This window comes from Lytechinus pictus, chromosome 10 (genome assembly GCF_037042905.1).
Source record: "Lytechinus pictus isolate F3 Inbred chromosome 10, Lp3.0, whole genome shotgun sequence".
NCBI classification, from domain to species: domain Eukaryota; kingdom Metazoa; phylum Echinodermata; class Echinoidea; order Temnopleuroida; family Toxopneustidae; genus Lytechinus; species Lytechinus pictus.
The window spans coordinates 4,292,187-4,307,534 of record NC_087254.1 but is presented as its reverse complement, the minus strand read 5'-3'; the positions used below and the strand labels follow the sequence as shown (position 1 = coordinate 4,307,534).

The 15,348-nt window shown below is 36.1% G+C and overlaps 1 protein-coding gene across 1 annotated transcript in view; it reads right to left on the bottom strand.

Moving 5' to 3' along the window:
- LOC129268975 (transmembrane channel-like protein 7) overlaps window positions 1-15,348 on the bottom strand; it is a 32,247-nt gene that overhangs the window by 4,795 nt on the left and 12,104 nt on the right. The window contains exons 7-16 of the mRNA XM_064105852.1: window positions 13,079-13,245; window positions 12,332-12,479; window positions 10,675-10,836; window positions 8,597-8,763; window positions 7,739-7,853; window positions 6,352-6,449; window positions 5,789-5,896; window positions 4,096-4,302; window positions 1,111-1,266; window positions 321-399 (exon numbers count right to left, since the gene is read on the bottom strand). Of these exons, the coding sequence (XP_063961922.1) occupies window positions 321-399; window positions 1,111-1,266; window positions 4,096-4,302; window positions 5,789-5,896; window positions 6,352-6,449; window positions 7,739-7,853; window positions 8,597-8,763; window positions 10,675-10,836; window positions 12,332-12,479; window positions 13,079-13,245 (1,407 nt within the window). The remainder of the gene's footprint in view (window positions 1-320; window positions 400-1,110; window positions 1,267-4,095; window positions 4,303-5,788; window positions 5,897-6,351; window positions 6,450-7,738; window positions 7,854-8,596; window positions 8,764-10,674; window positions 10,837-12,331; window positions 12,480-13,078; window positions 13,246-15,348) is intronic.

Below are 15,348 nucleotides of genomic sequence, written 5' to 3'. Positions count from 1 at the left end.
TTGCCAACTCTGAATACCAAAAGTGACTAACCGAAAAACAAAATAATTTTCTTCTCCGTCAAATTGAAAATGGCTCTTTCCTTTTTCTAACCAAATGTCCTGTAGCAACATATCACTGCAAATTGAATAGGATTATAACCATCAATACACACGTTATCATGACATTTTTGATGGGTGAAATGATCAATTAATTGTTTAGCTTGACATCTCTGATCAATGTAAATAGCCAATTGAAATCTATACGTGGTAAAAGAGACATAGCCTTGCTAACCAAGTTTGAAAGAGACATGAACATGTTGGTTTCACATTCCATAACTTACCATAATAAGCTGCTCTTTGAGTAGGAGGACCATTTCTTTGTGAGCTGCTGATATAGCATGGTAGTAGTAAAGAGCAAGTCTGCAGGGAAAAAATAAATGTAAACAGCTTGTAAAACATGTCTAAAATTGTCTCCCCAACTTAAGTAATCACATATCCACAACACACCAAGGCTCAAATTCTCAAAATTGTAGCATGGTGTGAAACCATGAACTATGCCGATTTCTTATACAGGGTTCCCACAGATATTTGAAAACAGAATTCCATGACTTTTCCAAGACTAAACTGCTGCTTTCCATGACTTCCCATGTGACGTGTTGGATGTTGTGTAGAATTCGGGATGTCACAAAACTGGGAAAAATGGAAATCATGAACACCAATTATAATAGCAGAGTATGATCACAGAGTATGAGAGTTGCGAGACACGACAAACTGGAAAGCTGCCATAGCCAAGGGGCAAATGCAATTCCATGACTTTTCACAAATTTTCCCTAACCATTCAAGCATGAATTTAGTGCCCTTTGCCAAAAGCGGGCATTTATAATTGGACTTTTTTTAGTGTACGCAAAGAAATAAGCCTTATGTACACAAACCTGCAGAATCAATAGTTTTGCACTATGATGCAACTGAAAACACATTTGTGAATTTATGCCATTGGAAATGCAATATTGTTACCATCGATTATCATAATTAACACAAACTCTAAAGATCATTTCTTCCTTCCTCTATATACCGTAAATCATACAGTGTACATGTATTATAATCATTACCATCATTACTAGTTTTACTTACAAAAGAATGATGATGAGAGGGACAACGAAAGCTGCAGAACCGATGAACTCGAAAACTTGCTCAAAGAAGTTATCCCATTCATCAATGGTTTGAACGAGTTCTCCCCACATTGACTGGTGACCACGGAAGGGACCGCACCCTGCTGATGGCGTAATTCTGAGGACAAAATATAAAAGAAAATAAATTAAAGTGGATCACTCTGAATAAATTTGAAAAATGTAAGATGCAGGTGTTTTGAGGAAATTCCATGAGAATCTGACTGGAGCAGATAATGGGCATCTATAACAAACATACATCATCATCATCATCATCATTATCATCTTCATCATCGTTATCATCATCATCATCCTCATTGTCATAATTTTCAGTGAAATCCTCCTGCTCCTCTTCTTCTTCTCTTTCCTCCTCCTCCTCCTCCTCATTGCTATATCGTCAATGTCATCTTCATCATCACCATCATCATCATAAGCAGCAGCATCATCATCATCACCATCACCATCATCATCATCCACATCATTATAATAATCCTCCTCATCATCATCATCATCATAAAATCATCATCACCATCACCATTGTCATCATCATCACCATCCTCATCATCATCATCATCATCATCATTCTCATCACTACATCATCATCATCATCATCATCATCACCATCCTCATCATCATCATCATTCTCATCACTACATCATCATCATCATCATCATAATCATCATCCTCATCATCATTGTTATCATCATCATCCATCATCATCATCACTGTTTTTTATCTTCATCATCATCCTCATCGACTTCGTTATCCATCATAATCATCATCATCAACTTCATCATCATCATCATCATTATAATAATCCTCCTCCTCCACATCATTATAATAATCATCATCACCATCATCATCATAATAATCATCATCATATCATCTCCCCTATTTTATCATCCTCATCATCCTCATTCTCATCATCACCATCACCATTGTCATCATCATCATCATCCTCATCATCATCATCATCCTCATCATCATCCTCATCATCACCATCATCATCATAATCATCATCCTCATCATTATCGTTATCATCATCATCATCATCAACTTCATCATCCATCATCATCATCACTGTTTTTTATCTTCATCATCATCCTCATCGACTTCGTTATCCATCATAATCATCATCATCATCATCAACTTCATCATCCATCATCATCATCGTCATCATCACTGTTTTTTATCATCATCATCATCACTTTTACTATCATCAACACCATCTTAAGTGAAATCATCATCATCATCTTCTTCTCCTTCTTCCTCCTCCTCCTCCTCATCACAGTAATGATTCTCATCATTCCTGAGTGCTGCCACATGTAATTTACATGTAGTACACAGCCACTCATTCTACATGCATGAAGAAAACGAACTATGGCAGCTGCAGAAATATGATTAAAATAGCTGAATTCATATCACCTGGTTTTTCTGTAACATATAAAACAGTTTATCATAATCCCCCATGCATTAAACATCAATGAAATTAACAATCCCATTAACATGACAATAGACATGCTCTATCAACTGAAACCTGAAATGAAACAAGCATCAGCAACCGCATACCAAATGTAAATTGCCCATGAAAACAACCCACATATTTATCATGAAAACATTTAATAGTGTTTGCTTCGACAAAAGCTTTTGTTGAAATGGCTCATCGATCCAGACCCAATAAAAAGAATAATCATTCATCTTAACTGCCACCTACGATATTGAAAGGTGATCATGATGTTGGTGCAGCCCAAATGGTGACTGTTACCCAAACACAAGGGCTTAAAGGTCAAGTCCACCCCATAAAAATGTTGATTTAAATAGATAGAGAAAAATTTCGTCAAAATCGGATGTACAGTATAATAAGAAAGTTATATTTCAAAGTTTTACTTTTTTTCACAAAACAGTAATATGCACAACTCAGTGACATGCAAATGAGACAGTCGATGATGTCCCTCACTCACTATTTCTTTTGTTTTCTATTGTTTGAATTATACAATATTTCTTTTTTTTACGGATTTGACGATAAGGACCAACTTGACCGAATCATTTAGTATTAAGCAATGCTGATTCCACATGTTCAGGGAGGAATTAATATTTGTTTCAATTGACAATGAGGAAAAAATTTGAATATTTCATTTTTCATAAAATAAAATACAAAAGAAATAGTGAGTGGATGACGTCATCAGTCCCCTCATGTGCATACCGTCCAGGATGTGCATATAACTGTTTTGTGAAATTAAGCGAAACTTTAAAATGTCATAACTTTCTTACATTACATGTACATTCGATTTTGATGAAATTTTCAGTGTAATATGCTTGTTGGATTTTTCTTGTTTTATTCAAATCGACTTTTTGTTGGGGTGGACTTGTCCTTTAACCAACTGAGGGAACTCGTTCAAATATGGGGAGGGTCCATGAGGCCTAGAGTTGAGTTTTAGAGCAGAGTTGAGTTTGTGTGTGTTTACAGTGTACATGTACATCAAAATGTTTTCGGCTTAGCTTGATCTTCAACATAAACTGAAATGCACCGGTACACTCTAGAAATCACTGTTATCATTTTAACTACGCGGCGACACAACATTTGCTCCAGTCTTAATATCTCAGAGGGCATATGGTTAGAGTTTGGATTGTAATAGAGTTTTGGGGTTCAGAATAATGTAAAGGTAAGGATTAGGGCTTATTTAGTTTTGGGAGGTGCTGTAGGTTTTATGTTGGCTTAACGTGCAGATTTTCAATCCAAGCAATTGTCGACGGAGAAAATTTCATGGAACCAACTACACACTTTCGAGGCATATTTTGAAACTGATAGAAAGGTTTTGATCCTGTTAAACAAGAAAAAAACAATTTAATGTAGACAAGCGTAATCCTTGGCCTCGTGGACCCTCAGCCTTGTAGGGAATACCACTCAAATATACAGTAGGACGAGTGAGATAGAATTGTTTGAACTCACGATGAGATGGAGTAGCCGATGGGAATGAGACAGATGAGGAACGTGACGAGGAGAATGACCATGAAGAAGATACCGGACCGGGTCGCTCTGAACGGCCGGGACGAAGGCACCATGTTGTAGAGCAGACTCCATTTCTTGAAGTAGAAGAAGATGAAGCATTTCAGCACACAGATCGCTGGCAGGAGAGGGCTGTAGAAGGACCCAACCCTGAAATAACAATTTTAAAAAAATTGGTTACAGCATGAAGGTGTATTGACTGAAGAACATTTAATTGTAACAAAATGAATTGATATCAATTATGTAAATGCAGGTGTATGACGTAACTATCTTAAAAGTTTGTTCAATTATAAATGCTGATTTTGTATATTAAAAACAGCTGATCAATAAATTGAGCATCCTACTCAGTTGATTAGGTGTGTGTAATTACATGTATATTTCAAGATACATGTATACACATATAATAACATTGCTAAAATTATAATAATCCCACAATAAAATAATTTCGAACATTCTAAAAAATGTTCATAGCTCAGAGTAAAAGAAAATTGTACAAGCTGTATATTGAGAAATATCCCATAAAAAATAAATAATAAAAAATATGTCATCCCACATGTTCTTATCCTATTTCATCTTTCATATACAATAATTTTGTCTTATAACCCTTTGATCTTATTTTCTAATATCCTCCTGGTCTAAACATCATTATTGTGTGGGCGCGTCGTGGTCTAGTGGTTCTGACTCTCGCCTTTCAAAAAGAGGGTGGTGAGTTCAAATCCTAGCCATGGCATGTTTTCTTCAGCAAGAAATTTATCCACACTGTGCTGCACTCAACCCAGGTGGGGTAAATGGGTACCGGCAGGAAGTAATTCCTCAAAAGAGCTGTGCGCACCAGAAATCGGTAGACTAGCTTAGCCGGGGTAATATAGGAGCGCCTTGAGCACCTAGCAAGGTGGATACGTGTGCTATACAAATCCTATATTATTTATTATAATCATTATCATTATGACTCTATGGTTAAATGAGCTGTTCATGAATCAACTTTTCATTTGACAAAGGGCAAAATAATTAAAAGACGAAGCAATAATTACCGGTAGACCAACTTGGCAGTAAGCAACGTGTGTATTAGACCAATGTAGGGTAGACCAAATGGCAATCAGACCAAAATTGATAGTAGACCAAGTGGGTTTAGCAAATGTGGTATTAGAATTAGATGTCTGAAAATTTATTTTCAGTTCGTCCAATTGCCAACTCTTCTACTATCATTTGGTCTACCATCAGTTCGTCCAATATCCACATGGTCTAATTGCCATTTCGTCCACTCACCATTTCGTCTAATAACCAGTTGATCCAATAGCCATTTAGTGCATATACAATTTGGTCTAATTGGACTAAGAGGTAATTGTGCAAAATGAATGAAAATGAAATTGAAATTAGACCAACTGGTCATGAGACGAAATTGTCATAGATGAAATGGTGATTAGACGAAGTGATGATTGGACCAAATGGTTGTTAGACGAAATGTTGATGGACGGTATGGCATTAGACTAAATGAAAGTAGACGATGTGGGGAGTGGACGAGCTGGCAGTAGACGTATTGGCAATTTAACGTCAAAATTAACCATTCAAAAGTTTATTATGAGAAGTATGCACAAAGGTAAATATCATCACAATAAAAGTCAAGGGCTATACTTACCAGCACAAAGCTTGCGAGTAGACGATGGCTAGCACATTCTTTGGAATCTCAAACTCCATCTGACCAAGGGCTTTAGCCACGCCACAATGACAGTACTTGGCTGCGAGTCTATACAAGGACAGAGTCAAACAATGATTTTGATTGGTTAATAGTGAACATGATGAACAGTAAGCGAATGATCATCATTGGTCAGTGTCATCTTGCATTTAATTGCAAACTTTGTGTTTACTGGAGAGTGTTCTTTGGAGATAATGTTCATTTAGGAAAAAAAAAATTAGAATGCATCTTCCAATCTGGTGAGAATATAACATTCAATATTTATCTGGATAACCAAGTCATGGCCATAGTAACACCACATTAAAAGCATCCATATTTATATTAGAGAAGGACAGAAGTACAATTTAATCCTATAATGTAGATTACATTATTGTTAACTTACATATTATCAAATGCAAATGAAAATATGCAATAAAGAAAGAGTGACAGAGAGACAGGAGGGGGGGGGGGTGAGAGATAATCCTGTGCATATTACAATATCACAGGCTTGCACTTAGAATACTTACTTTCTCGGGAACTCGACTAAAACGATGACCAGTACAACAGCTGCAAAATCAGTAATCGTCAACTTGTAGAATTCTCTTCCTATGTATGTCTCCCAACACTACAAGAGAAGAAAGAAACATGGTATTCATGATTATTAGTATGTTGAACCTAGGGCACAGTTCATAAGGAAGCTTATGAGGGGTAAGCTGTCACTTGTAAATTCACATATAAAATTTGTAATTGATTGCAAATATTTTTGTGCAACACCTCAAAAGTCTGTGTTATCCGACAGTTACCACAGTAACAGAGCTTCTCAGCCAATAAAAAATCAAGGAAAGTTTTCGGATACGACAATCTGTCAGACAAAAATGTTGATGAAAAACCCCCTAATCTTCAAAAAAATTGCACGGGGCTCTGAGCAGAAAATAAGAGCCCCCGAAAATCCCTATTCAGTGCAATGATAAAGCTCATTTAAAGGACAAGTCCACCCCAACAAAAAGTTGATTTAAGTAAAAAGGGAAAAATCCATGATGCATATCACAAACAATTATGTCAAAATCGGGTGTAAAATAAGAAAGTTATGACATTTAAAAATTTCGCTTTTTTATTTCTTAAAACAGCTACATGTATATGCACATTCTGGTCAGTACGCAAATGAGGGGACTCTCATTTGCATGCCACTAAGTTGTGCATATAACTGTTTTGTGAAAAATATAAACAAAAGTTTAAAATGTCATATCTTTATCATTTTGCATCACATTTTGATGAAATTTTCAGCATTAGGATTGTTTGATTTTTCTGAGTTGATTCAAATAAACATTTTTCTGGGGTGGACTTGACCTTTAATGTTGCAGAATTAGACAGTAGGTCGTGAAAAGTAGCACCCGCAAAAACAAAATATTGATTTTCTTGCCTGCCCCAGAAACATACCTTGAGGTCACTCGGGCAGACATCGCAAGGTTCACTTTCTCTTCCAGGACAGACGATCTGAGGGTAGAGGGAGAGGAAGAGAACGACCAAGGAAGCAAGTCTCAAGAACACCGTCCTGTAAAGAAACAAAGGGGATAGAATCATTGGTTAACAGGTAACCTTGAGGTCACTTGGACAGACATCGCAAGGTTCACTTTCTCTTCCAGGACAGACGATCTGAGGGTAGAGGGAGAGGAAGAGAACGACCAAGGAAGCAAGTCTCAAGAACACCGTCCTGTAAAGAAACAAAGGGGATAGAATCATTGGTTAACAGGTAACCTTGAGGTCACTTGGACAGACATCGCAAGGTTCACTTTCTCTTCCAGGACAGACGATCTGAGGGTAGAGGGAGAGGAAGAGAACGACCAAGGAAGCAAGTCTCAAGAACACCGTCCTGTAAAGAAACAAAGGGGATAGAATCATTGGTTAACAGGTAACCTTGAGGTCACTTGGACAGACATCGCAAGGTTCACTTTCTCTTCCAGGACAGACGATCTGAGGGTAGAGGGAGAGGAAGAGAACGACCAAGGAAGCAAGTCTCAAGAACACCGTCCTGTAAACGATTGAAAATGGGATAGAATCATCGGTTAACAGGTATCGACCAAAGTACCAAACTCATCTACATCAAGTCTCAAAAACACTGTCCTGTATTAAGAGACAAATGCAATATGAGAATCATTTAAAAGCGCCCACCCAAATACTAAACTCACTTACATAAAGTCCCCCCAAAACATCCTGTAAGAAACAAGTAGAATAGTAACCAAATAATTCATGCAAATGTGTTCATTATATGATCCATCGGAAGTTGAGTGAGGCTCTGTTCACCTATGGCAAGAAGCGGTTACATGTAGGCTGAGTGAAGTGGGCTTGAAGACATGCATTATTTGTTTTAAGCAACCACTCTTGGATCGTATTTTATGAAATAGAAAAATATATCTAGTTGTCCCATAATTATTGATCTCTAAGGCAGGAGCATCCAATCAATTATTTTTCCCCAAGCCAAGTAGCTGTTTGCTTTTCTTTGTGACATGCATTTCATTTTGCATCTTAAAAATTGGAAAACTGGGACTCCCATAAAGGGTATGTACATACTTCATGAAATCGCCATATTTCAAATATCATTATTGAATGAAAGTGCAGGGAGTGTTTCATGAAGCCCCCTTGTCAGTGATTTACACTGACAAATCTGCTCTGAGCCAATCAGATGCCAGGACTTCAGTAGCTTATAACAAACAGTCAGTGGAAATCACTGGCTTTTTTTTTTTCATGACATGCTCCCCAGACGGAGGTCCATACCTGATCAGGGTGATGCTGATCTCAAACTGCGGACTGTAGTCCTCGAACCGGACGACGACGTTGAAGATCATGGGGACGACGCCGTTGAGGAGGGTGATGGTGATGGACGGAAGGTAGCTTATGAGGAGCGAAGCAAAGGCATCGGTGGTGACGGGCTTGCTGGAATTCTAAGCGTGATAGTCAGAGAAAACATTCAGGTGTGTATTCCTTATTCTCGTTACAATCAAGTTCTCAATGAAAGCTAATGACCCAATGATATTGAACCTCATGATATTTATTTGTGCAATATTAATCCAACAAAACAATATTTTCGTCTAAGGTTAGCCCCCCCCCCAAAAAAAAAAATATATATATATATATATTCTATTATTTATTCTATTTTGGAAATACATTGATATTGATAACTTACATAGCATGTTGAGGAATTTTTGTATTTCATTGCATTTATTCAAATTAAATCTTCCTTAAAGCAAGGCTCCACATTAACTTTTTTTGGTGGTGGCCCGTTCGGGCCACCAAAACCTTCAAATAATTTTTTTTGGTGGCCCGATATTAAAGTTTGGTGGCCCGAAAAATATAAAGAAAAACATTAAAAATTAATAAATGGGTATAAATGGTTTAACTACTGTCAAAAAAATGAAAGAAAATAATAACGGCAAAAAAAAAGTGAGAAAATTCCTTCCCTATATTTGCCAAAATGTTGGAAAAAATTCACATTTCATATTAATGAAATGCCTTCCCAAAGTATTTACTTTCTCAAGAGGTGTTTAAGAAGTCATTTATAAACAAGAAAGAAAGTAACTGTCTGTTTATTTTTGGCTAGAAAAGACCGGAAAAGACACAGCTTCGAAAGAAACCAAGTAACAACATACATACAAATGCACACGTGGGACTGTGATGTACTCACCTATGTGTTTTTATGTGTATTATTTTCATTTGGAAATCGGTCTATTTTAGTCAAAAGAGAGGTCATGATTCCTCTTTTTAATGCTTGCAAATAATCAGGATACACCAGATTTTAGCAACAAGGTCTGTAGAAGGGCATATCATTGGTGTAAAATGTGACTTTGACTTGGATTTTCACAGTTCTGTGGAAGATTTCTTAGAAGCAACATTTCGTATTGCAGCTCCCCGAGTCTGAATAGGCTGCTGACTCACAGCTGCTTGAAGCATGCAAAGCTCACGCCAGCCGGCCGGCGCGGCCGGCTGGATAAAAGCTACTTAATGCTATAGCGGTAGGCCAATTTTGTGTGTGTGTTTGTGTGTAGATCAACAAAAAGGGCGCATGACGAACTGGCTTGCAATTTGAACTGTAGAAAGTTGATAAATGCGTGCAAAATGGGGAGAAAAATTGCGCTATTCTGAAAATTATTGGTTGCCCGATTCGGGCCACCAAAACTTAATATTTTTTCAATAATGGTGGCCCGAGGTGAATTTCTGGTGGCCCCGGGCCACCGGTAATGTCGAGCCTTGCTTAAAGAGATAAAATATTATATCTCCTATTAAATATGTACAATAATTCAAATGACTGGAAACGATGTATAGTTTAAATCTATTGGGAGATATTCTTCTCGATGTCAACCTTGGATGAAGTTCTTACAGGTTTTAAAGATAAATACAAGTTGTGGTAACCATCTCAAAATGAGTTTGAACAGAATCCAATAAAATGAGTCTGACCACCCATGTGTTTGTTTGTATAAATAAAAAATGTGTGCCAAATAGCTCTGGAAGAAAATGCGTACTTGCTGAGAAATTGACAAAATAAGCACAGAATTACATAAAATGTCCGGTATTTTTCAAAGCAATATCAATACAGTGTCCCACATATGCTTTTCTGTGTTAGTGATCATCAGAATTATCATTTTTGAGCTAAGATTTCATGATTTTACAAAGATAAGTTTACAGTAATGTACCAGATCTAGATGCATGATATTTTGAAAATTAACCTTGATGTAAAAGACTTTCTCATGAAAAAAATTGTTTGCTGCAACAACTGTCTTTTACCTTTAAATGAAAAGCATATGAGCGAAAGCACAAAACACGTATTGTGTAGGGAATAGAGGACATTGATTACATACCAGAACAGCAAAGTCTGTTGTGAAGTAAATGAGGTAACCGGCTCCAGCTAGGACCAGTAACACGAGGAGATTGAGGAAGATCCGTAGGAAGTACAGCTTGCATTTCTGTTTGGTGGTACGCTTAGCACGCTTCAGGGCTAATCTCTCTTCCTCTAGAGCAGTCTGCCGTGATGGAAAATAGAAAACAGGAAAGATTTGGATTAATTCATTCCAACCCAACACCAATAACAATAATGCAATGTAGTGTTTTGTCTATTTATTTACACCATGAAATGAACTGCATGCATCACTTATCTTCCATTGCTGACAAAACATAGATGCATTATTCAAAGCACCATAAAAATCATCTCTTTAAAGGAGAATGAAACCCTTGAAACCAGCTGAATCCATATCAAAGAGAAAAATCAAAGAAACACATTGTTGAAAGTTTGAGGAAGATTGAATGAATAATAAGAAAGTTATGGGCATTTGAATATTGAGATCACTAATGCCATGTAGATCCTCCCATTGGCAATGCCACCAAGATCTGTGACGTCACACACGTACAACTCCCTCATTACTTTAGTACTTATTTCACTTATATTCTCACTTTTATAGAGTCTATCACAAGGTGAGGTGTTCTCTTTATGAGAGGACAAGTACAGATGTTTCACAGCATTATATCATTGATGAATCGTTTGTCATATGATTAGAATGAGCAAAAAGAGATGTTTTGGGGTATATTTTCAGTGTCCAAAAGGGGAGAGTTGTTCATCTGTGACATCATAGATCTTGGTCGCATTGCCAATAGGAGGATCTCCATAGCATTAGTGATCTCGGCATTCAAATGCTCATAACTCTTCTATTGCTAGTCCTATTTTACTCAAAACTTTTGTTGATCTTATTCTTTGATTTTTCTGCTTTCACAAAAGCTAACTTGCTCCAAGAGTTTAATTCTCCTTTAAAAAGAAAAAATATAGACAATGAACATTTATTACTAAATCTAGACTAATAACTCTACCAATTTATTTTCACCATGAAATGCATCGCATGAATCATTGATCCATAGCGAAAAAAATTATTGAGCTCAACACCGATACCTCCTACGCCATGTCCTTAGATAGGAAAAAAAAAATACCCATTTATCGAAAGTAAATTTTGTTTCATGCCAGCCCATGGGAAAGGGAGGGGGTTAAATGGACCATGTATCATGGCAAAATTGAAGCCCTGGCTCATATTAAGCAATATTTGCTCTTTTCTCCCTGTGTGTTGATATAAAACTAATCTGTATTATATATTCGTTCAACTTTTCATATCCCTAAAACAGTTCCATGACATTTGATCTAGTGTGAATTCCACACACAATATGGAATGGCCAACTTCAACCCAGAATTCGATACTATACCCTATCCTAAACCCAACATAAAACCATATTGCAACCCTAACCCTATATCTTAGACAAAATAAAGCCCAGAGCAATTGTCGCAGGAGCAAATGTCGTGTCACCTCGTAAAACATTCTCATTTCCTGGGTTTTTTTATGGGTGAGTAAATAGCAAATGCATTATATGCATTTGTCAGCAATCATACTTCATTTCGCTACCAGCACAAATGTCATTTATCATTTGAACTAAATACATGTATAACATATTTCGGCGAAATGAGGTTAACATACTCACAGCTATTTCATAGTGAATGCTCCGATGCTTGAGATAGCAATTGTTGAAATCCGTCAGGGAGTAATCCCAACCTGCAAACACCTGGTTACAATACTTGTAAGATGTGTCTTCTCTGTTGGCCATGCTGTCCTTAAAACCCTTGGCCGTACTGTCAAAGATTAAAGAGATTAATGCCAATTGGCAATCTTAGCTTTGCTATCAAACATACATTATTGAAGTACAAAAGAATTACAAATAAAAATCTGCTAATCAAAATGACCTTCCTTGGGAGTGGGTTAACTTCATCAAATTGTTGCACTAGTCAACAATAAAAGTTGCCCAGGAAAGTAGAAGGGGGCGACATTCACCTCCTTGAAAAATAAACAAGAAAAACAAAAGTTTCAAAAGGTTACCAGCTCTAAAGACAATTGCCATTTTCCCATTTGTTAAATGTAGTTATTTATTTATTTATTTTGTACTTTGTATTATTTTAATTCATTGATTAATTTTATATCTATCTATCTATCTATCTATCTATCTAACTATCTATCTATATGTTTATTTATTCATTCATTCATTTATATTTATTCATGCTTTTCATCTATTTATTCAATTTTTTTTAAATTTTTTTCGGGGGGGGGATGGGTTCATGGGCAAACAGTATCTACGGACTTACACACATTTGTAATTCAAGTGTTCGCTGATCATGACTGTGAGAAAGTAATATCAAGGGTTGTATTCTTTTACACGAGAGACGAGTACACTTACTAGTTAACCATCATGAGGAGACTGATAACAAAGTAACTGATCGTAGCTAGGAGATACGCCAGAGGAAGGTTATACAGGTTTGGGTTGATCGGGATGGTGCTGTTCTCCGATAGGTAGAACTCTGGGGAATAGTTGCCATAGAAGAGGGGTGTCTGCTCCATCCAACCCTGAAAATGAAATTAAAAAATTGATGAAATTTATAAAAAAAATCCACTATTATCCGCTCATAATAAAACATTACACTTCAGGGTGTTTTACATGGGGCACCGTGTCAGAGTTTTTCATCGACAAGTATGCTTGGAGCCAATCAGATTCAAATATTTCAGGAGCTTATAACAAATAGTTTAATGACATGCTCTGCTCCCTGCATGTGAATGCTCAGCTAAAAGCCCACAATATGAATATCATGGAGTCTTATTTCTTATACAATCATTTCAACAATTAAAAAAACACTACAATATATTTTATGTAATTGAAAGAATGTCAATTACTACATGTAAATGGGCATTGCACATACACACTATAGAGAACGATCACTTCCAAATGAAGACCAAATCCTATACTTGTATGTAATTGAGTGACCACCTGTATATCAAAAAGGCAAATTTTGTTTCATATGAAAATTTCCCCATTGAAAGAACTCATCAAGAAAGGCTACCTGCTCATAAAGACTTTTCTTATCTCCCTTGTATTGTCTACAAAGACAATTTTCAATGTACTACATTAATAATAATAATAGGCATTTATAGCGCCATCTATCTGGAAATATTCTATTCCGAGGCGCGTTGTTATTATTATTATTACCCCGGCTTTAGCTCGAGCTGCCTTCAGCGCTCATGCATTCAAGGAAGGTTCATTTTGTTTTTAACTTAATTTTTTGTAATTGATCTGCTCATTTTACCAACATCAAAAATCCACAAAATCTGTACTTGACCAGTTGACCTACACAACCATAAAATGTCATGGTAAGAAAATACAGCTATCAAATCAATAACATACACTGTAGAATCTCTCAATACTGAGATCTTCTTTCTTTATTGGGATTTATTACAACATTTATATAATCACAAACACTATATAAACCTTGGATGGTATTTTGAGATCCATATTAACCTCAAATAAATCAGGAAATTTCGAGAGAAAAAAAGAAGAAAATCTTGGTAAAAATCATTGAGACAAAATAACCTTCAAATATTTTCAAATCAGTATTCCGAGAACCATTTTATATCGCTGCTACTCGTGGGCAAGCTAGGGGAGCTCCCTAATAATGAACAATATCATCATAAAGGTTATCACTGTTTACTTGCTTGATAAACTCTAGTACCAGTATGCAAACAATGCTCAAATGAGACTCCTACCATTATCTTTACTGACATCACATAATGCATATATATCCTGGATCCTGGATTTGTCAACTGATTAATCTTTCTGAAGTGCAATGACAATAGAAGTGGCGACCAATGACTCAATTCTGCACATGGTTATTACTTTTTGCTCATAAATAGGTGGCATTGTTTGTTGATATGTCAATTTATGACAACAAATTTGCTTGGGACAGACAGAGCACCACTGATAAATATATTGCATCCTAGATATGAAAAGGTTTTCACACAAAATTGTAATAACTTCAAACTGAAAAGATTGGGATTTATTGGTACATTTATACGACTTCAACCCGGGGTGATATTCTGAGATTGATTTCAACCACAAATAAGGTAGAAAATTAAGGAAAAAGAGTAAAATCTCGGTCAAAATCAATGAGATAGAATAACCTTAAAATACATATAAATAAGTATTCTGAGAACCATTTTATCTTTATTTTTAATATCTAGTTGTAGGCACGTCCATAACTTGATAAAAAATGTTTGATAGCAAGCTCATCCCTTTTAACCGATGAAATTTCATTCAGCGAGTACAGATGAGTAAACAGAACAAAGGCATTTTCATTTTTACAAGTATCAGTATGCTTGCTTTGAAAGTATGAACAAGTTCTTCCTGGAATTTCCTTTTAAACATTCATCCTGTGATTTCTCTTAAGTTTCTACTGTACATGCATTTCAGGATTTCAAGGAAAACGAAAATTTCTCGAAAAAAATACTGCAGTATGAAAAAATATGGTGAAAATTTTGAAAATCCGATTTATTCTTTTTTTAAATGAACAAAACCAGGCATCAGTAAGAAATCTGCTGATAATATTAGCCAAAATTTATCAGCATACTATACTGTGTCAATACATCAAAGAAATTTATGGCTTTCTATAAAGATTTTCA